This window comes from Phacochoerus africanus, chromosome 1, assembly GCF_016906955.1.
Source record: "Phacochoerus africanus isolate WHEZ1 chromosome 1, ROS_Pafr_v1, whole genome shotgun sequence".
NCBI lineage: Eukaryota > Metazoa > Chordata > Mammalia > Artiodactyla > Suidae > Phacochoerus > Phacochoerus africanus.
Genome location: NC_062544.1, coordinates 76,245,642 through 76,267,822, shown reverse-complemented (window position 1 = coordinate 76,267,822; position 22,181 = coordinate 76,245,642). Strand labels below are relative to the sequence as shown.

General features: G+C 45.8%; 1 protein-coding gene and 1 long non-coding RNA gene across 7 annotated transcripts in view; both read left to right on the top strand.

Moving 5' to 3' along the window:
- The window catches only part of OTULIN (OTU deubiquitinase with linear linkage specificity), a 32,406-nt gene extending 15,899 nt beyond the window's left edge, over positions 1 to 16,507 (top strand). For 3 of the 4 annotated variants that reach the window (XM_047767919.1, XM_047767902.1, XM_047767930.1), the window contains 3 exons: positions 6,713 to 6,838; positions 9,658 to 9,927; positions 12,611 to 16,507. In XM_047767919.1, coding sequence (XP_047623875.1) covers positions 6,713 to 6,838; positions 9,658 to 9,927; positions 12,611 to 12,805 — 591 coding nt within the window. In that variant the 3' untranslated portion in view covers positions 12,806 to 16,507. The remainder of the gene's footprint in view (positions 1 to 6,712; positions 6,839 to 9,657; positions 9,928 to 12,610) is intronic. The other variant, XM_047767911.1, reaches the window with a different exon arrangement.
- Positions 16,508 to 16,805: 298 nt separating this feature from the next.
- LOC125120135 (uncharacterized) lies at positions 16,806 to 18,583 on the top strand. 3 transcript variants are annotated; one of them, XR_007133254.1, is made up of 2 exons: positions 16,806 to 16,830; positions 16,933 to 18,583. It is a non-coding gene; the product is annotated as an uncharacterized LOC125120135 (long non-coding RNA). The 3 variants fall into 3 exon arrangements; XR_007133256.1 differs by having other exon boundaries at positions 16,813 to 16,838; XR_007133259.1 differs by having other exon boundaries at positions 16,819 to 16,844.
- Positions 18,584 to 22,181: the final 3,598 nt, after the last annotated feature.

The window sequence follows — 22,181 nt, the reverse complement described above, 5'->3', positions numbered from 1 at the left end:
TGTCCTTCTCGCCCATGCATGTGCTGCTGCTGTCTGCAGGGTGACGTCAGCGTGTGGGTGTGTTCAGTTTTGTGTGACTCGGGTGATTTTGCATAGTAAAGCAACCCCAAATGGTTGGTATTTCCCAGAAGAGGAAGGTGGTAAAATATATTTGCTACTGCAGCTGAATTAGGGAGCAGGTATTTAGGGTTCGTACAGGGCACTGAGGGCAGAATGCCTTGAATGTAGGACTCAGTACCAGGTGGGCTTGTATGTATTTTACCTGAGAACCTGCTGAGGTTTTTGAAGGCACATCTCTGTGCTTCTGGCTCCAGTTCAAGAAATCAGCCCATCTGCATAGCATTAGAAGGACTGGCTTATTGGGCAGCAGCACAGCAACACTAGAAGAGGAATGGTTAAGGTCAGCCTGGGAGAGGCTCCCTGGAGGGAAGAGGTGAGGTCAGGGGCTCTGTCCCATGCCTGGCCCTCTTTGGTGTTTTAAATCTGCAGCCTGGTGGTAACACCCCAGGAAGTCAGGTTATCAGTGTGTTATATATCCATGATACACATCAACTGAGGTCATGTCATAGGTTGGATGATAGACTATCCCAGAAGAGTTTGGTGGGCAGGCGTGATTGAGCAGAACTCACCGTATAACATTAACTGGAAGAAATTTGGAAACCCTGTGCTTATATTAAAACACAGCAAAGGAGTTTCCATCGTGGCTCAGTGGTTAATGAACCAGACTAGCATCCATGAGAACAGGGATTTGATCCCTGACCTTGCTCAGTGGGTTAAGGATCTGGCATTGCTGTGAGCTGTGATGTAGGTCACAGACACGGCTCAGATCCCACATTACTGTGGCTGTGGTGTAGGCCAGAGGTTTAGCTCCGATTAGATCCCTAGCCCAGGAACCTCCATATTCCGCAGGTGCAGCCCTAAAAAAACAAAACAAAACAAAGCAAAAAACACACCCACCGCCAAAAACCAAAACTCAGAGTGCTAGCTGTGGGAATCTGCCTTGCCTGCAACTTATAAGGGGGGAGAAAGTCAGGATTTTAATTGATTACAGGCCCACCATGAGCCCACCTGTGTGATGGCCTTTGTGTGAACAAAGCCCTGTTTTAAAAGGAATTCTTCTAAAGCATGGGCAGGGATGGTCCTGACTTGAACATGGCTGGTCAGATCCCATCTTAAGGACCCAGTGCATCTCTGCGCTTGTACCCTCAGTACAGGTGGGTGTGTGCCCAGGGTGATTCATCTCATTTTGAGAACAGTTGAAGAAGCTGGGTGTTTGCCTTTAGAATAAGGACTTTTAGGGGCTGCTGGTTGGCAGCTAAGCTAATTAGAGGTCTGTTACATGGACAGGGGATCTCACACCCTCAAAGGGCAAAACCAGGCCCATTGCTGGAGGATACTGCCTGTCTGTCAAGTGATGAACTATTTTATAAACCAGGGTAAAGTTAGTACACTTGTAAAAATTGCCTAAATGCTATCTGTGAAAGATACTTTCTTCTAATCAAAGATGGGTCTTAAGAAAGCAGGTTTCTCGGAATTAACTTACAAAGAGGCAGAAGAAATTGATACAGTGACCTGTTTTTAGCTTGGCACATCATCATTTTTGTTAGTACTGCAATACTTCAGAATTATTGGTCAGTCAGATAGATGCCTGTGGGTGTAAGACACTGCTGGGGAAACAGACACAGGTGGACTCACCGTATTTTGCTCTAACTTCTGTTTGGCAACCATAATCTATAGATTGTGACATAGAATCCTCCTTAATTTTAGGCTGAGTTTTCTTTCGAGCCTTTTGCTTTAAGGGGCTGCTTGGATTTATGGACTTAATTGATGTAATGAATTTGAATTTTTATACTTTCCAAGAAACTCTGGTGCAATTAGTGTTCCCCATGAATAAACATAAAAAACACTCCCCATAAAAGTAAAACACAATGTCCCTTTTATTTTACTAACAGGATACATTTGAGTAAGATCATCTGCCATATTAAAAAGAATCTGGGTAGACTGTGCTTGCTTTCTGATCAGTGTGAGAATAGGTTGCATGTATGAGCTGTGGGGCTGTGAGGTGGTTTTCCTGACTTAATTTGAGTCATGTGGAAATTCTCAAGCACTCTAATTTTTTCCCTTTTCTCTATGTATCAGCCAACAAATAGGTGTTTCTCTTGGGAGCACAATCTAATTAGTTGGTCACAGTGGTATTGTTTTTGTCATCTAACCTTTATTGATGCTAAGAGGCCAGTGTTAGAGAAAAAGCGCATCATACCTGCCTATAAGTTTTAGTGTGAAAATTTGTTAACCTTTTTTTGCTCTCATTCAACTAGCAGACTTGTCCTGATGTTGACTTTTTGCTGCCCCCCCCCCCAACTCTCCTTTATTTGAGCACTTTCTTGACAGGGTCTCTTTTGTTGTGTGTCTTGTGCAGATGCTGGGTGCACCACATACCTCTTATTCAAGGTGCCAGTGCAGGAGGGGCACACAGGCTTGCTTATGGCACTTTGCCATTTTTTATTTATGAACTCTTTTTCAACCACCTCCCAGTTGTCACGCACACCCTTCTATGGCTACCATTCTACCCCGGTTCTCGTTCTGGCCCTTTCCGCAGGTCTTCCCTCAGGAAGTCTGCACTGACAAGGGTCTTGCGAATGGAAGAAGTTGAGGTGGAACCAAGTGCGAACACAGATGGGTGGTGAGGCCCAGAGGCTGGCGGGGCTCCCATGGTGGTAGGGTACCTGGACCCCGTCACCTGGGGAATGGAGTCTCTCCATCACTAGATACTATTTGTGCAACATTAATAAGTAAACACCTTAATATTTAATGCTTAATATTGAATGCTTCAGACAAGCAGATCAAGTGATACTTAACTGTTCTTACAAAACAAGAACATCTTACAGGAATTGTGGCATGAAAGTCTGTATGCCCATTCCCTACCCATCTTCTTACTAAATCTGAATAACTTGCATCCTGTCGTATTAATTAAACCATGCTTGCTTGGTTTAAATTATTGGGGTTTAAAAGGGGGTTGGCTTGCTATTATAAACACAATAACCGTCTGACAATAAGTCTGTCTCAGTTTACCTTGATCCTTGTCTTTCTGAATTGCAGAGGGCCTCTACTGACCACTACCCTGAGTCTAATGACAGTCATATGTCCTGGTGTCCCTGGGGCTTTTAGAAGTCTTGGGAGCACTGACTACTTCTGGGGGCACAGAAAGGCTGCTGTCTGCAGGAAAGTTGGAGGGAATCTGGTTTCAGCATTTTTAGGGCTCTGTGGTAACCCCCCTCTTCAGCTTTGGGGACTAGGCAGGTCGTGGGACACCCAAGGTTGTATGTGAAGCTGTAGAGCCAGAACCAGCCTTGGCCCATAGCCTGCAGGCTGCATGCTGTGCTAAACAGCCGTGGACCTCAGCATGCATTTCAAGAATTCAGTGAGCCTAGGGAAGCCACGTGCCCTATAGCTGGCTGTATCTGCCTCCATTTATATTTGTAGAGGTGTTCTCTGTAGCATTTTGCCATCTTCCCTCTCTCCTAGAACATGCTTGATTTCAGGACATTAAGGGGAAATGGGAGGTTTAGACTGAGACCCTCCCCTTAATCTGAGCTCAGTGGGAGAGAGCCACACCGTGCTTTCTGCTGCTGCTCTGCTCTTCAGGCCTTGCTCCCTTCATTGCTCCTCTGACAGCTCAGCTTCCCGTCACCTCCTGTCATTGTACCTGGGTTCCTTGTGTGTGTCTCCTGCTTCTGTCCAGATCCCAGTCTCTGTGTTTGACTATAGTCAAAGCATCTGACCTTGACCTTGAATATGGTGCGGTCTGGCTTTTCTTAAAGTTGGGCATTACCTGGGTCTCCAGGAGGTGATGTCCTTTGGGGCTGGGGCCTTTGGTTTCCAAATTCTCTAAGTTTTAGAATGTCTTTAAGTGGGTGGGACTTGTGACAGTGTTTGCTTCAAGTGGATAGACTGTGTAGCAAACCTCATTTTACGAGTTGGTTTGGGGAAGACAAATTGTGTTATTTGCTGCCCCTTTAATCATGGTGCTGATTTCAAGAATTATGGAGACTTGTAGGAGTCCCCTGGTGGCACAGTGGGTTGAGAATTCAGTGTTGTTGCTACTGTGGCTCGAGTTGCTGCTATGGCATGAGTTCGATCCCTGGCCCTGGAATTTCTGTATGCCATGGGTGTGGCCAAAAAGAAAAAAGAAAAGAAAAGCATCAGGGGCACTTGTAGAGAAAATAGGCTGTTTTTATAGTTTAGTCACAAGTGAAATTATGCTTAAGCTAATTATTTTTTTTCTTTTTTTTTTTTTTTGCCATTTCTTGGGCTACTCCTGTGGCATATGGAGGTTCCCAGGCTATGGGTCTAATAGGAGCTGTAGCCACCAGCCTACACCAGAGCCACAGCAACGTGGGATCCAAGCTGCGTCTGCAACCTACACCACAGCTCACAGCAACGCTGGATCCTTAACCCACTGAGCAAGGCCGGGGATCAAACCTGCAACCTCATGGTTCCTAGTTGGATTCATTAACCACTGAGCCACGACGGGAACTCCTACTTAAGCTAATTATCTACTTTGTTAAGTATTTCCCATTGTTTCTTGTTTAAATCTTGTTTCTTCCTCAGCTTTCCCTCTTTTTTTTTTGTCTTTTGTCTTTTTTGTTGTTGTTGTTGTTGTTGCTATTTCTTGGGCCGCTCCCGAGGCATATGGAGGTTCCCAGGCTAGGGGTTGAATCGGAGCTGTAGCCACCGGCCTACGCCAGAGCCACAGCAACGCAGGATCCGAGCCGTGTCTGCAACCTTCACCACAGCTCACGGCAACGCTGGATCGTTAACCCACTGAGCAAGGACAGGGACCGAACCCGCAACCTCATGGTTCCTAGTCGGATTCATTAACCACTGCGCCACGATGGGAACTCCAGCTTTCCCTAACTCTTAAAGAAGTCTGAATGTGTGTGTGTGTGTGTGTAGTGTAAGAAAATGACTATGTGTGTGTCGTGTGTCATGACTCCCTGAAAGCATTTGAAGATAGATCTTTTTCATCTGAGTAAAGAATTCAACTCCATTATTCTTTTCTTATAGTTTATTTTCACCCCTCAATTTTTGGGCTTTCTCCAAATTCTCCACATCTCCCAGAAGTGTACAACCCTGTATACTTACTCTATCAACAGCTTGGTCCATGCATGGAAGGGATGAGGAAGCAGACTTTTATTTGGGTTTCTTTCTGTGTGGTTAGATCTTTGGTGTCTCCTGAGTGATTCACTTGAGCACTGTGCCTGCCTTTAAGTACCTGCATAATGTCACATGATACTCCCATGGCCTCCTGGGCTTCTCTCCACCCTATTTCCCAGCTCACATCTGGGTAGCCAGTTTTTTCTGCTTGTTGCACTGCCCAGTTGTGATTTCAGCTTGTTGCCACTTGGGGGCATTTTAGGTTCTGGTGAGAAACCTGAAATCCTGGTTGAAGGTTTGCAGCAGAACTGCCCACACGTGTTGCTGCAGTGAGGGACAGTGTGGGCACAGAGCTGGGCTGCTCTGGGATGAGTGGTCATTTGTCATCCTGATCAGATGCAGACACAGCCCTTCCCCCATTAATGAGTGTAGTTGGCCATCATCGTGGTAACTACCCGAAGAGGAATTTACATCCCTGTTGTGGTTTTGTTTTTGTGTAGAGAACAAACCACCTTAGTTTCACATGATTGCTTTAGAGTAAGAAGGTGAAACTGGCATTATCACTCATGAAAAGGTCGTCAATCTTAGATTCCAGGAGGAAGGAACATAGGGCCTCGTTTAAAACTGTATTTATAACTGTTAAACAAGCTTAGGTTTCAGGTAGGAATTAATTATTCTCTAATGATCTTTAAACTTAGAGGTGAACTTTTTTTCCTTTCTGCATTTTATAGCACTCAAGTGATGTGCCTGTGCCCAGCCTAATTATATGGTTTTCTCCTGACACACCCAGGACTGTTGGGAGAGTCTGAGTTCTCATGCCATCGTCCATCAAGTTATGTTCCAGCCTGCCTTTCAGACTCCAGCCTCTATTGATGACTAGGGGCAAACAAAATAACAAATGCTCCTAGGAAAAAAAGAAAACTGGCAAAGTAATAGTTCTGCTGTCAGTTCTTTAATGAGCTGTGGCATCATAGTTCCAGTAATCCTTGCTTCTTAGTCTCAATTGTATTTATCTCACTACATTGATTAGGCAGTTAAATTAGGAACCATATTGTTTCTTTTTAATATTAAAGCTTTGAGGATATGTGTAAATACCAGAAATTCAGCTTTATTTTCCTAGTCAGGAAAGGACCATCCACCTACCTGAAGCATCCTCCTGAGTTAGGCATTGGAGGATGGAAGGGAGGCTGCCTGTGAGCCCAGCAGCTGCCTGGGGGGTTTGTGCAGGTGTGGACACTGCCTTTAAGTTCTCTTACAAAGTGCTGTGGAATATTCCCGGCCAGGGCTGGAGCCCAGCAAGGTAGAGTGTTACCTCGGTGTCTCTGCCAAAACCACCATGTCACTCTAGCAGCCCTCCTCAGGGTGGGACTTTTGGGTTCCGGGTTCCTGCCTTCCAGATTTAGATCCCCCCATCCTAAACCCAGACAGGTGTGTGGGAGTTAATTCTGGAAATGAAGGTAGTCTTGTAGATGTCATGGTTTTTTACAGCCTGGGTCGTGTTATGGACTTTGGGGAATATTAACAACCTTTATCTCTCAATTTCTTGATACTCTAGTTACCAGAGAGACTCATGAGCAAATACAGCTGGATCAAGCAGTGGAAACTTGGACTGAAATTTGAGGGGAAGAGCGAGGACCTGGTTGATAAAATAAAGGAGTCCCTTGCTTTGCTGAGGAAGAAGGTTTGGAATGTGCAGTTTCTTTTCTCTGATGCGTGCAAAGCTCTCACTGCTGATTGCCATCCCTAGTTCTCACTTAGTGGGTTACCGCACACTCTTGACTGGTTTGTAGGCAAAATAATTCTAAATGAATGCTCACTCTTCCTGTGAGGTCTTTGGTAAAATGAAGAAATACCATCATTATATATTCTTAGAGGAAATGATGTGTTTAATGAAATGTTTAACTCTGTTTAAAGGAAACCTTATAAATGTAGTCTTTGTTCTAAGTCATACCAACTTCAGGGATGTCATTTAGTCCATATTTCTTATAGTATTATCACTGCTAGAAATCCACATTTATTAAAATCTTCCCAGTTGTGTTCATGTTTTAAGATTCTGTCTATATTTATTAGATTCATTTTCTTTCATGACGATTGTCTAGTAAATGGATTTAGTAACTTGTCTTTTGAAAACTGCCCTGAGGGTTTCTCTGAAACAGAATTGTGAGAGGAAGTTGATCTGCTGATTCCCGTTGATGTGGTTACTAAATAGCCCCTCTCTGGGAGTTAACTGTCGTGGCTCAGAAGTAACGAACCCAACTAGCATCCATGAAGATGTGGGTTCGATCCCTGGCCTTGCTCATCTGGCATTGCTGTGGCTGTGGTGTAGGCAGGCAGCTGTAGCTCCGATTCGACCCCTAGCCTGGGAATTTCCGTATGCCGCAGATGCGGCCCTAAAAAGAAAAAATAAATACATTTAAATAGTCTCTCTCTGTGGCTTTCCACTATCTTAACGTGGTTGGCTATCCTGCTTGTACACTGGCCCCTGCACACCTCTAGGTTGCTTGTCTTGAAACAGCCTGAAGACTCCTCACCAGGGACTCGAGGGCATGTTGATTGCTCCAGGCTTCAAGATGGAGAAGGGAGGCCGGCAAGGAGGTGTCAGACATTGGCTTTCAGGATTCCTCATGGCACTTACTCTTGTTGTTGATCTGTTTATTGGAATATGGTCTGCCACCCCCATTAAACTCTCAACTCCATGTGAGACCTAGAGCCTGTCCTGTTCGTTCCTTTACAGCCAGTGCTGAGCACTGAGCCACATATAATAGGCATTTGGTAGATATTTTGTTGAGTGAATCGGGGGCCCTGACGTCCTTGAGTCTAGTTTTCATTTATAAAAATGAGACGTGTTTACTGGAAAACCTGCTGTCAAAGGAAGACTAGTAATAAAGAAATGGGAGCCAGAGAAGGGGAAGGTCTGTTCTTGTTGCCGTTTGGGGCAGAGCACAGGATTCAAGGGGGCTGAAGGACTGTTCCTATCCAGGCCCTGAGCTAGTGGGAGGTGGGTGCAGGGCTCCGGGCTCTGTGGGGGTGAACGGGAAGGCTCTTTAGCTCAGCCACTGGGGGCAGTTTGCTTTTTAACTCTTTCAAGTTCTTGTGAAGTTACAATTTTTGCTTTTTTAGGTGTGTCTGGTATAAATTTATCCTCATTTTGGGGAATGATTCCAGTTTACAGTAACATTGAAATTATTCATTAATAATCTGATAATAACATACATACTAGCACTTAGTATATTCCAGGCTGTACCCTAAAAGTTTTATGTATTATTTGACTCTCTTAGCTACCAGGGGTGTTGTTGCTGTGGTTGTCCTCATTTTACAGATGAGGACACTACAGCCCTGTAGAAGCCACCAGCTCCTCGGTGGCGAGGCCTTTATTCTATCCTGACTGACTCTAAAGCCTTGCTCTTGCCTGCCAGGTTGGTCTACTTCTGCAACTATGGCATCTTCCAGCTTTCAACCCAAATATTGGAGAGAGTCCTTTGGCATAGCCATTGCCATTAAAATTTACTCTTGAATTTTATTTATTTATTTATTTATTTTTGTCTTTTTGTATTTTTAGGGCTGCACCCACGGCATATGGAGGTTCCCAGACTAGGGGTCCAATTGGAGCTGTAGCTGCTGGCCTACACCAGAGCCACAGGAACTCGGGATCCAAGCCGAGTCTGCGACCTACACCACAGCTCACAGCAACACTGGATCCTCAAACCACTGAGCGAGGCCAGGGATTGAACCTGCAACCTCATGGTTCCTAGTCAGTTTTGTTTCCACTGTGTCACAACGGGAGCTCCACTCTTGAATTTTAAATTGGAATGTTTTTTGAGAGGAGCAGGAGTTACTGGTTATTCATAAGGATTAGTCTTATCTTATTCACTTTAACTTAAAGACACATATGTGTAGGGTTTTCTTTTTCACTGAGTTTGCCTTGTCCTCTGCTTTATTCTTAATCAGGAGTCAATAAGAATTTCCTGACTGGATTTATTCATTTGAAATGCAACATGTATTTTTAAGAGGTTAGAAGGGTAAATTTAATAAGCAAATATTCAAGAGACCCCCACAATCTTCCTTGCGCATCTTCAAGTTTGAAAGTTGGCTTGGTATTTCTGGCTGGTAACAGCTGCTGTAGGCCCCTTAAGAAGAGGAGCAATTTTAGCTTCCTTCACAGCTTACAAACAGGCTTCACACACTCGTGTTAGCTCTCCTTTAAATATTTGATTGACTGGTTCCATCTCTTTGCCTGAGAGGATAGAGGACTTGAAATTTCCATTCCATGGCCCTAGAGCTTCTCCTCCGTGCCTTATATTTTTATTTCAACTTAATGGGGGGAAAGCTGAATAAGGAATTTGTGTGGTCTAAAGAAGCTACCATTGTTTGAGCTGGAAGCTTGGACGTTGAGCGTTGGTACATGACTCATGCTTTTGAAAATAATGTGCTGATAGTACAGAATTTTACCAGAGACTTTTTGAACAGAAATATAATTATTGTGTAACTTTCTTATTATAGTGGGCAGGCTTGGCTGAACTGAGAACTGCCGAAGCGAGGCAGATAGCTTGTGATGAACTGTTCACCAATGAAGAAGAAGAGTACAGCCTCTATGAAGCTGTAAAATTTCTAATGCTGAACAGAGCCATTGAACTATATGATGATAAAGAGAAGGGAAAGGATGTACCATTTTTCTCTGTGCTTCTGTTTGCTCGGGATACATCAAATGACCCTGGACAGCTGCTGAGGAACCATCTAAACCAGGTGGGACACACTGGTGGCCTTGAACAGGTGAGTTGTACCTCTGGGAGTATTTTGCCCCCAAATAGCAGCTTCAACCACTAGACATCATCTCTGTTTTTGTGAGTCAGGAGTTCAGGAGCAACTTTGCTGCATGGTTCTGGCTCAGGGTCTCAGGAGGTTGCTCTTGAGTCTTTCTCAGGGCCACAGCCATCAGAGGGCCGGAAGATCCACTTCCATCACGGCACACCAGCTGGCTGTCGGCAGGAGGCCTTGGTCCCTCAGCGGTAGTTAGCGAGAGGGTTAGGTTCTTCGCCTTGTGGGGTTTTCCTAGGGCTGCTTGAGTGTCCTCAGAACATGGCAGCTGGCTTCTCTCAGAAAGTGATCCAAAGAGAGAGCAAGGAGGGAGCCACAGTTCCTTCTGTGACCTAATCTTAGACATCACTTACACCATATTGTTTGTTAGAAGCAAGTCACTTGATCCTTCCTACACTCAAGTGAGGGCTGCCCTACTTGAGAACTGTGAAGCTGTTCTGTAGGTTTGTGAATCTGTTCTTTAATGCTGTGGTTATCTCAGCCCGGGCTTTCTTCTGCAGTGTGGTGCATGGACCAGTACTCTTGGCTCTGGAGAGCTGCAAGTAAACCAGGCACTTGGAATGGAAGGGTCATCTGAAGGGTCTTGTTTAATCTTGGCAGCTGTAGCTGTGTTGGGTAGCATCCTTTAAAAGTAGAAATGGAGCCAGTTTAGCCAGGAGAGCCTGGACTGCTCTTGGATCTCTTACAGATGTGCTAAATTTGCAACTTTACACAGAGACCCAAAGCAGTACTGTCCCATGGGTCAGTAGTTGCCTCACCACACCTGCACTGTCTGTCTTTGATTGTTGACAACCTTGCCTGAAGAGCCTTAGTCTTTTTTTGTGGACTAGCCAACCACTAGTGTAGCATAAGGCTCTCCATGCAGAGTGCCACCTTCTTGCTTGCATGACTTTTCCTGGTACATAGGAAAGAGCAAAGATGATGATTAGTGCTAGGTCAGGCAAGATTGAAGATAACCATTTTGAAAAACTGTCTGTCCTTGTAGGGTAGGTTACTCAAGTCTCCTGACCCATTGTGCATCCTTTGCTGTAATGAGCCTGGTAGAGCATGGTTTGCATATTACAGTGAAGTTAGCCATTTCTGAGGACTAACTTAAGGTCTGCTGTAACATTTTTTAAATAACAGCTTTATTGAAATATGGTTTACATATCATAAATCCCTTTGAAGTGTGTAACTCAGTGGTTTTTAGTATGTTTATGGAGTTTTTCAACCCTCAGCAGCAGTCTTAATTTTAGGCTATTTTATCACCCTTAAAGGAAACTCCATACCCATCAGCACTCATTCCCCTTCTCCAGCCCTAGGCAGCCACTGACTTACTTTCTGTTGTTACAGATTTGCCTCTTCTGGGCATTTCATATAAATGGAATCTTACAATATGTGGTCTTTTATGACTGGCTTCTTTTGCTGAGCCTGATGTCTTCAAGACTCATCTGTGTTGCAGTATGCATCAGTAGTTCATTCCTTTTTCTTGACAAATAATATTCCATTGTCTGTATAGATCACATTTTATTCATCCATTTGGGTTAGCGATTATGAATAACCCTGCTGTGAGCATCATGTACAAGTTTTTTTGTGTGGACGTGTTTTCAGTTCTCTTTGGGCATATACCTAGGAGTGGAATTACTGGGCCATGTGGTAATTTTCTGTTTGAAATTTTGAGGAACCGCCCAACTCTTTAAAAGCAGCCGCACTGCAGAGTTCCCGTCGTGGCGCAGTGGTTAACGAATCCGACTAGGAACCATGAGGTTGCGGGTTCGGTCCCTGTCCTTGCTCAGTGGGTTAACGATCCGGTGTTGCCGTGAGCTGTGGTGAAGGTTGCAGACACGGCTCGGATCCTGCGTTGCTGTGGCTCTGGCGTAGGCCGGTGGCTACAGCTCCGATTCAACCCCTAGCCTGGGAACCTCCATATGCCTCGGGAGCGGCCCAAGAAATAGCAACAACAACAACAACAACAACAAAAAGCAGCTGCACTGTTTATATCCCTACCAGCCCAGCATTGTTTCAGAATCCCAATTCTTCACATCCGTACCACAACTTTTTTTTTTTTAATTGAGGTAACGTTCATATAACACAAAATTAACCCTTTTAAAGCATACACCAGTCACTTCTGGTACATTTACAATGTATGACTATTGCCTGTGTCAAGTTCCAAAATAGTTTAACTCCCATGAAAGAAGCCCTTGTTCTCCAAGCAGTCCGTTCCCCACAATCATTTGTCTTTTAATTATGGTCATTCTGGTGGCGGGGAAGTGGGTATCTCATTGTGAGTTTGATTTGCATTTCTCTGGCACTTTTCATGTGCTTACTGGCGTTTGCATATCTTCTTTGGAGAAATAGCCATTCTATTCAAGTCCTTTGCCCAATTTTTAAACTGATTATTTGCTTTTTTATTGTTAAGTTGTAAGATGTTCCTTATATGTTCCGGACACAAGTCCTTTGGCAGACATGGAATCCCTTCTTGATGTTGCAGTGTTGACAGTGACCATATGCCAAAGGACTGGGGCTGTGCCCAACGGGAGGAGGAAAGGTGGTGGCTTAGCCTCGCTGTGTGCTGCCTGGGGTGTCGGGGAGGGAGCGGGTGCAGAGTGGCATCCAGCAGCGTGGCTTCCCTCCACATACCCGTGTGCTCTTCTCCCAGGTTGAAATGTTCCTTCTGGCCTACGCCGTGCGCCACACCATCCAGGTGTACCGGCTCTCCAAGTACAGCACCGAGGAGTTCATTACCATCTATCCCACCGACCCACCCAGGGACTGGCCGGTGGTGACCCTGATCGCCGAGGACGATCGGCACTACAACATCCCCGTCCGAGTGTGTGAGGAGACAAGTCTGTGAGAGACCCACCTGGACAGCCTGGCCACCTGGCCAAGGTGCGTGGGCAGCTCCTCGGCTCAGCGTGCAGGTCCCCTAGAATGACCTCTGAGGACTCTTGGGCCCTGTGAGCCAGGCTGGACTCAGTGATGTTCAGTGATGTTCTGAAGACTGGATTTTAGGAATGAACCAAGCTTTCCCTTTATCTGATGCAGCATGTTTCAGTTGGGGCCTTCAGAGCATACCTAATGGTAAACGGGCTTTCATTTTTTTTTTAAAGGTAGTAATGTTTTTGTTTTGGAGGTATTGGGTCTCAGCAGTGCCCTTCCTATGCCATCAGCTTCCCTAGTAGAATTCTAGGGCAGAGTCTGTTAGTGGCGTGGCCTCTGACGGTCTCATCGAGCAGTGGTTTGGATTTATATGTTCATTAAAGCTATTTTAAGCAGATTGTCTTATAGAAGGTCAAGAATTGGGTCCAAAAGTGAGTTACTTAAAGGCTGGAGAAAGAGCTTCCAGAGGAGGCAGTGGCACCAGGACACCCTTGCTCTGCAGGAACGTGGCAGGCGCCTGAGCTGGCGGCTGCGCTGGCGCAAGTGGTGGGTGGTCAGTGGGGGAGTGCTACTTATAGTTGGTCCCTAGGGTCAGGGGCTGTTGGTTATTCTCCAGTTCTGTAGATTCACCACCTCATAGTCAGAACAAGGTTAGATCCACCTGCTTTTTAGAGGAAACCAAGGCCAGATGACTCAGGCACTCAGCTGGGTTCAGAAGGAGGGATGAGCTGGATCCAGGACTTCCCGTGCCCTTTTCATGCTGTTTTTTGCAGAGTGCTCTGTGCCAAAGTCACATAACTCATCTGCTTCCTGGGGAGGAGTAACCACAAAGCGGCTAAGGTTCTTCATTAGTAAGTTTAAGCAGAAGCCTGTTCTGAAACAGTGCAAGAGCATGGCTGAGCTGTATCTGCCCTGTTCGGTTTGGGATGCCTGGGGGAGGGTGTTCTGGCCACCCACGATTGCCTGCATGGCCCCAGGCCAGGTGGTGCCTGTGGGTGGGCAGGGCAGCCCAGCTGCCCAGGCTCTGTGATGAGGCCTGAATCATCCATGTGGACATTGTTCCCAGGAACCAGTTGTGTCACTCTGTAGGACTCCCTATCAGTGGCACCTGAATTGGCTCAGTATTTGTGGAGGTGCTGTTACCCTGAAGTACCTAGTTTTATTTTATAATTAAAATCTTTATTTGGTCCAACTTAATGTAGTTTATAAGCTATCTGCTTTTTCTTTTCCCCCAGAGGGAAAGATGTACCTTTTGCGAAAATGTAACTTTTGCTTTCACTTAAAAATTAAAATTTTTGGTTGAGAAAACTCTGAGGACACATAAAAACTATGCAGACTGTTACAATAGTATTTTCCCCATTACCTCATCAATAATATTCACCACATTTTGATAGATGCATATTCCCTGGAGTGTTTGAATCCACTTCTTCTCTGAATGTGAGTGAATGTGTTAGGCTTGTTTTTCACTGTGAAATGCAACAGTGCCTCAAATAAGGAGGTACCTAGAAGGCAAATGAAGGTAATAATGACTTCTTGTTAGTTTTGATGCTTCATTTTATGTAATCTCATTTTCATGTAACTTCCAGTAGGAAATCCTCACCATTCATTCTTGAACATTTTTAAAAGCACAACTTCAAACCCTCAGGCTGCACAAGGCAGTAGGGTCTGTGTCCATCCAACTGTTGGCTCATAGCCCCTGTTGAATTTAATAATATTCATAATCATCTGTCTTTGCATTTTGAAAATGTTGTAGTCTTAGTGAACTAGAACTGAGCTTTTGGACAATCGAATTGTTTACATTTCATACTTTTTTCTTGTTCCTCTGTGTGGTATTGTTGTCTTAACTACCACATTGATAGAAATTCAAAAGGATACATTGCAGTTGCTTTCTATCCCAAGGCTCTGCTCTCAGATTGTCATCCAGGCTTAGAGGGATCATAGCATCACAGAAGACAAGTTTTCAAAGAAATGGTACTTTAGGAAATTTAGATGATTGGATAACTTTAAAAATATATTTTGTTGCAGCATGCAATTACAGTTGTCTAGAGTTTTAATTCCATTTCTCATTCCTGGACTTGACCTGGTCGGGCGATGTCAGCAGCAGAACTGAAATTGAATTGAGGCCAAAGTGGATTCAGGAGCATAATCTACCTAGAGGGATCTCTAAAATGATAAGAGTGTTCCAGAAGAAGGAAAGTAGCAGGAACTACCCTGTGCTTACTTTTCCAACCCAGAGTTTATTGTAAGAATTCAGCAGTTTGAGGCCCTGTGGTCTTGGCAGAAAGAAAATGTTTGCCTTAAGCAGGTATGAGTTATACCTTTGAGGGCATATAAGGTGCCTTAAACCTAAAGTTTCCTGTCACAAATTCTGTGGAATTAACACTGCTCCTTTAGGACTTTTTCTGCTCCTCTCCTCTCCTGCTAAGCTACTTCTGCATTTACAGAATCTGTTGATTTCACCCATACACATGGCACAGGTGATGGCAGCAGTAGAAGACAAGATGGCAGTGTGTGGTCTTTCACTTGCACTCTAGGCATAGATGGGATTCGATCTGAAATGTCAGTGCCTCTTCCTTAGAGTACAGTGTGTTTGAAAATGGTTTGAATGCACAGAATGGAATTGGCCTGCTCTCTTCGTATAGCCATTTATGCTTTTATTATACTGTTATGTATTTGACTAATGTCTGATGAGAATTTTCTTTGATTGTGGGAAACAGACATTGTATTCTTTCATTTTTCTCTTCCCCTCCAGTCCTAGAGCTTATCAGGTAAAATCTCAGGCCACGTGAATCTCACACTTCCGTTGGAAGGAACACCTTAATTGGTTTTTGTGTGTTTTTCTTGTTTGTTAAGAGGCTGTGTTGTTCCTCCTGCCTTCTTCACCTCAAGGTGCTATTTTACCTAAGAGTTTGTTGTCTGCTTTTTGAAGAGTTTCCAGATAATGACTGTTAGGTGCTGTGTCACCTTTAATGATCTAGCGCTCTTAGCATCTCATCATCGGAGTCGGACTCAAGTAGACTTCCTGACTTTGTCTTCATTTTGATGTTAAAGTTTGATTATTTCCTCTCTGTCTTTCTTGAGCAAGACTTCGCAGGTACCTCCCTTTGAAAGGCAGGAAGCATTTTCAGAAGTATAAACCTCCAGGGAATCTTCTTTATAGGCATACCAAAAAAAAAAATACATAAATGCCTTTTTGAAAAGATCTGTGACTACTGAAAAACAATAAACAGGAATGTGTGTGTGTGTGTGTGTGTGTGTGTGTGTGTGAATCTGAAATGTGTGTGAAAGGCAAGAATCCCCAAATGGTTGACAAAGGCAGGGCATGGTGTCACGTAATTTAAAAATGACCCAAGGAACTGTAAGAAGTGAACTGAAGAAGGAGGGACTGATTTTAGGTGAAAAATGCCTTTTTAAAAGCAAAACAGCAGATGCCTGACAGACCTTCCTGATTTAAGTTGTAAAAGGTTAAAAATCTGAACCAGTGGAAAGACTTCTGTGCTTGGATTCTGCAAATTCCTTTTTCCAAATTTTAAGTCCCCTGTTGAACAGAAATAGAATACATGATGCCTAACTCTTTGGGGGAACCTCCTTGGTGGTCTCTCTGGAGGGGCTGGAGAGACCAGGGCACCCGTGCTGAGTTATACGGTGAATAAAGACACGGGATACTGATGATTAATGCTTGTGTGATCCAGTTAATAATGTGGAGCCACGAAAAGCACAAAACTATGCTGGTTTGGCTGCCCCACCCTGGCAGCTGTAGCAGTAGGGGCAGGGTAGGTTCGGCTGGCCATGACCAGAAGAGGGTGTGTGTGTGTGTGTGTGTGTGTGTGTGTGTGTGTGTGTGTGTGTGTGTGTGTGTGTGTGTGTGTAGCAGTAGGGGCAGGGTAGGTTCGGCTGGCCATGACCAGAAGAGGGTGTGTGTGTGTGTGTGTGTGTGTGTGTGTGTGTGTGTGTGTGTGTGTGTGTGTTCGGCTGGCCATGACCAGAAGAGGTGTGTGTGTGTGTGTGTGTGTGTGTGTGTGTGTGTTCGGCTGGCCATGACCAGAAGAGGGGTGTGTGTGTGTGTGTGTGTGTGTGTTCGGCTGGCCATGACCAGAAGAGGGGTGTGTGTGTGTGTGTGTGTGTGTGTTCGGCTGGCCATGACCAGAAGAGGGGTGTGTGTTTGTGTGTGTGTGTGTGTGTGTGTGTGTGTGTAGGTTTGGCAGTAGGGGCAGGGTAGGTTCGGCTGGCCATGACCAGAAGAGGGTGTGTGTGTGTGTGTAGGTTCAGCTGGCCATGACCAGAAGAGGGTGTGTGTGTGTGTGTGTGTGTGTAGGTTCGGCTGGCCATGACCAGAAGAGGGTGTGTGTGTGTGTAGGTTCAGCTGGCCATGACCAGAAGAGGGTGTGTGTATGTGTGTGTATACACACACGCACGCGTGTGCACCTGCCTGCTGGTCTGCAGGCATACTGTAAAATTCCTGTGTGTGAGGTCCCACAACATGAGGCCCAGCCTCATCTGGGAGGGTGGAGGTGATCTGCCCCTTTGCATTTGTGTTCATGGTAAATCGAAATTTATTGCTGGGAATGGTAGAATGGGTTAATACAAGGTATAATTAAACTATATGGAGTGGTCATTAAGTTTGTTAATTGTATTGAAATGTCATATCGGCAAACCATTTATTAAGTGTATCTCGGAGCTCCCATCGTGGCTTAGCGATAACAAACCTGACTAGTATCCATGTGGATGCACTTTCGATCCCTGGCCTCACTCAGCGGGTTAAGGATCCAGTGTGGCTGTGGGGTAGGCTGGCAGCTGCATCTCCGATTTTACCCCTAGGTTGGGAACTTCCATATGCTGCAGGTGTGGCCCTGAAAATCAAAACAAACAAAAAAACCAACTCTGTTCCCAGGCCTTATGACCGCCTGTGTATTTTAATATTTTGAATGCTCATTAATAGCCAGGGCTCATTAATAGGGAGAACACTGATTAGGGTTTTATTTCATTCTTGTTGATTTCTTGGTAGGTATGGATCAGGGATAGAAATCACCAAAACATGGTTAATCCCAGGAAAGGATACAGGGCTTGAAATGACCGTGGTCTTGGCAGCTGTTTCCCCAGTAACCAGGGGTGGCTTAATTCTGAACTTCAAAGCAATTTTTTGTACTTAATTTTAAGACCTTTTATATAAGGAAAAATGCCTTGATGTATACTCTCATAAATGGTGCTAAAAATATGGTACCCCTTATAGGAGCCAGAGCAATCTACAGTAATGTTGGTTACTTCTGAGTATTTCCATAATGGGAAAAAAAGCCAAAATGAATGTATTTAATGAGCTCCCTTCTCATTTCCATTGTCTTTATAAAACTGTTTTGGTATTGTTACCTGCATTTTAGCAGCTTCTGACTGTTGTGAATTTGGAGGGGATTAATGACCCACCTTCTCCCATGGCGGCAGTTTTCTTTTCCCTGGCAGCCGGGCCGTGAAGAGGGGGCAGCCGGCAACTTGGTGTGAACCTGGCCCCTAAGCAGAGTGTCCTGTTTGCACTGTAAAATGTCAGCATTTGTCAAAAACCTCACCTGCTCTGAACAAAGGTGGCCCCAAGGCTCCGGCAGCTCTGGGCCTTGCCCCCCACCCGCACTCAGGGCGGGTTGGGTCTTCGTCGTCACTGTCAGAGGCAGAGCCAACTTGGGGATCCCCTGTAGCACATTCGGCTGCTGAGGACTGTAAAAATAAGTAACTAAAAATAAACTTAGAAAATAAAAACTCAGAAGCCTGCCTGTGTTGCTCTGGTTGAATGCCTGACTTTGAGGACTTGGGAGATCTGGGTTCAGGGCTTCAGCTCTCCAGCACCCAGGACAGGCCTGTGATGCTGAAGCCTTGACAGTGCTGAGCCCCTAGGAAGCCCCCGCCCCCGCCCCCCCCGCCGCAAAGCAGGTGTGTAGTTCTGGACTTGGGTCTGGATTCAGCACCTTTTGGGCCAGTTACCCCAGCTCCCTGGTGTCAGTCCTCACTTCCCCCACAGCCTGTTTCCAGTGGGGGTGGGGGTGGGGGTGGGGGTGAAGGAGGAGCAAGCCCTGAGCCGAGGCTTCCAGGAAGATCCCCCAGGCCTGCCCAGCAAGGCTGCAGCCACAGTCCAGACCCAGCCTTGCTGTGTGTCCGCCGAGGGGAGGCCCTGGATGTGTGCAACACTCATGGGTGTTCAGGAACCACCCAGACTAAGGGAAACAAGTGGGATAGCAAGAACTTGCATGCACTGCTGTGACTTGACTGCCACCGAGGCTAATTACCTGGAGGAGGGGAACTGGTGGGCTTTCAGAGGTCCTCTTGGCATCAGAGGATGAAGTTTGAGCCTGCAGACACCTGAGTTAAAAACTGAGTCTTTGCAAAATGGTGCTTGGTTTCTAGGAACCCACCGCTCAGGGGCTGGGCATCTAGAGAGCAGTGTGGGGCTGGTGTGAGCAGCCACAGCCTGCGCTAAACAGTAACAAGCTATTTCATCCTTCACTGCCCCATTCAGTTGGGTTAACAAGCAAAATGTCTGATTGAGATACACCTTCCCCCTCTTCTTGTCTGAATTGTGCTCTGCTCAATCCTGAGGGTGGCATTTCTGCCATTTCTCCTCCATGGGCTGCCCGCCACAGTAGGACGTGTAGAGAAAAATAGATCCAGATTGTGGATCCCAGGGAAGGCCTTCGGAATTATAATCATCACATGACCACGGAAATACCAGCGGTGTTATGTGTGTATAAAATAAGAATTTATGTGTATAAATACAGATATACACACTACCTTCCCACTTAGCATTTCTGTCTTGCTCAAAACCTGGGCATTCTTCCTGCAAGTTCTCAAACTTCTCTCCCCTCCCCACTCCTCCTATTCCTACCTCTTGTCTGGGATCTGCATGAGAGGCCTGGTAATGACCTTTTGACTTACTGGGTCTGGAGGGTTCATTCCTGACTCCCGTCCTCAGCACAGCCCCAAGAAGCAAAGCCGATTTGGCTTTTGGGTGGAAAAGCCTGGAGTGAACTGTCCCCCTCGGCTCCCTAGGGCTGAGGGAGGTGTTTTCTGCTCCGCCCTCCATGACCCTGCACCCTCACAAGCTGCAGGAATTTTGTTCCCACCAGCAGGTGCTGCGGGGCTGCTTCCTTGTCCCCTGGGGGACAAGAGGGGTAATTTGATTTTAAACTGATCAATCAACCTGGCAAGGAAAAAAAAGTGGAAAGAGACAAAGACCAGTTTTAAATGGCTTTTGATTCTCATAATGGTGAATGTTTTCCCTAGATGTTTATAGGCCAGTGGTACTCCTTTCCGGCATCGCTACTTCACGTTCTTTTATCACGAGACCAGCCTCTTTCCCTAGTTGAGAGTGAGCTTGAAACCTCTCCCTGAATTGTCCTCTGAAAAGGTACGACTGGTTGGCATTTCTGCTGCAAAGCGGGATTGCGAGTTTCCTTAGGTCCTTGCCACTGCTGAGCAATGTCAAACTTTGATCTTTGCTAAGTTGATAGTTGGTCTTTGAATTTGTGTTCCTCTGCTCAAGCAAGGCTGAGCCTGTTTTCTTCTGTAGAAGCCATTCATGGGTCATTTTCTGGGAACCATTTGTTCATGCTCTTTGCCCATCTGTTATAGTTTCTACCTAGACAAGTCGTATGTGAGAATACTTTGGGTTTTCCCATCTGTGTTTCACAGAGAGGTCTAGGACTGGGAGCATCCACAAAAGAAGGCCCGCAGGGTGGGCTTTCAGGCATCCGTGTCAAGCCCTTTTGGTGACAAGTGACAAGAACTGGCTCACAAACTTCTACCTTATTAGTTCATGGAGCTATTGACCTTAGTGACAAGAAGAGGGGGGTTGGAGATAAGGCTGCAGGAAACAGGGCGGTTGTGCAAGTGACCCTAGGTTCAGAGTGTGTTGGGGGAGGAACGTGTGAATGACTTCATTCATCAAAGAATATCTGCTCTGGGCAAGCACAGTGACAAAGTCAGGGATGTGAGAAGAGCTGGGGCAGCCCCGCCCCCATCCCTCTCCACCCGTCCCCACGTGGGAGCTCACATGCATTTGTAACATAAGCTGAACCAGGGGTAGAATCGCTGATCACTGATGGCTCATCATTCCCTGCTCCATCAGGAGTTAAGAGCAGGAGGAAGAAGCAAGGCAGGAGAGCCAAGAGTAGAGGTCTTAGTACTCTTTTTATAATTAGTTTTTTTTTTTTCTTTTTAGGGCCACACCTGCAGCACGTGGAAGTCCCTGGGCTAGAGGCGGAATCAGAGCTGCAGCTGCTGGCCTACACCACAGCCATGGCAATACCAGGTGGGAGCTGCATCTGTGACCTATGCCACAGCTCACAGCAGTGCCAGATCAGAGCTTCAACTGTGACCTACGCTGCAGAGAGGACATGCAGAGGAAGGGGGAGAAGTGAGAGATTGCTGGGAGAGAACGGACAGGGTTAGAGACTTGACAGGGGGAGGTGGGATGTGGTGTAGGCGGGGTTCTGGGTGGGTGCTAATGTGATTCATCTTGGCAGGAGACAATGTGGGAGGGGGTGGAGAGGAAGTGTGCATTGGGGAGGGGCTTAAGGCCAAGGCCCTTCTGGGAGCCCCTTCTGAGGAGATATTGGTGACTGGGCGGCAGCTCTGGAACAAGTCAGGGCTGGAAAAGCAGCCTGGGGATCCCCAGTGTATATTTGGAATTGGAAACAGGCCCAGATTAGGTCACCCAGGAGCACGTAGAACTGGATTCCCAGCTAAGGTGGGAGCAGGCCTGGGGCCTTGGAGTCATTTTCCAGAGAGTGGAGTTAAATAGCGTGGGGAAACACAGTTGCGGGGTGAGGCAGGCTGCTGAAACCCAGGAGAGGCAGCTCTGAGTCTGGGACTGAGCCCAGAGGCAACAATAAAGCAGTACAGAAAACTGTCATCTCGAGCCAATCAAGAACGTCATGCCCTTTTGATTCCAGGCAGTGATACGACACGTTCTCTATAGCATCACACAGGAGGTTAAAGAAACGAGCACCATCATTCTCTGAAGACCTTAGGGCTTAAAGAAGAGAATTGCTTTTCACATAAAGACTGATAAAAAGCAAGTGTCTCTTAGATGTGGGCAAGAGGGGTTTTCACATTCTGTTCCTCTCACTTTTCTAAAGCCAGGCTGCCTGGTATCCCCATTCTAGAAGGGGTGGGGAGAAGCTGGGCCCCAGAGCAGTACTTTCAATATTACTATAGTTATGGGAAGTAAAAATTCATTTTAATACAGAATAAAATTTGAAGAAATAGGTCATATTTAAATAAGACAGGGAGTTTGGGGAACTATTCCAGTGGTTTCAGCTACCAAAGCAAAGAGCGAAATTTTAATATCTCATGTACATTAGACAAAA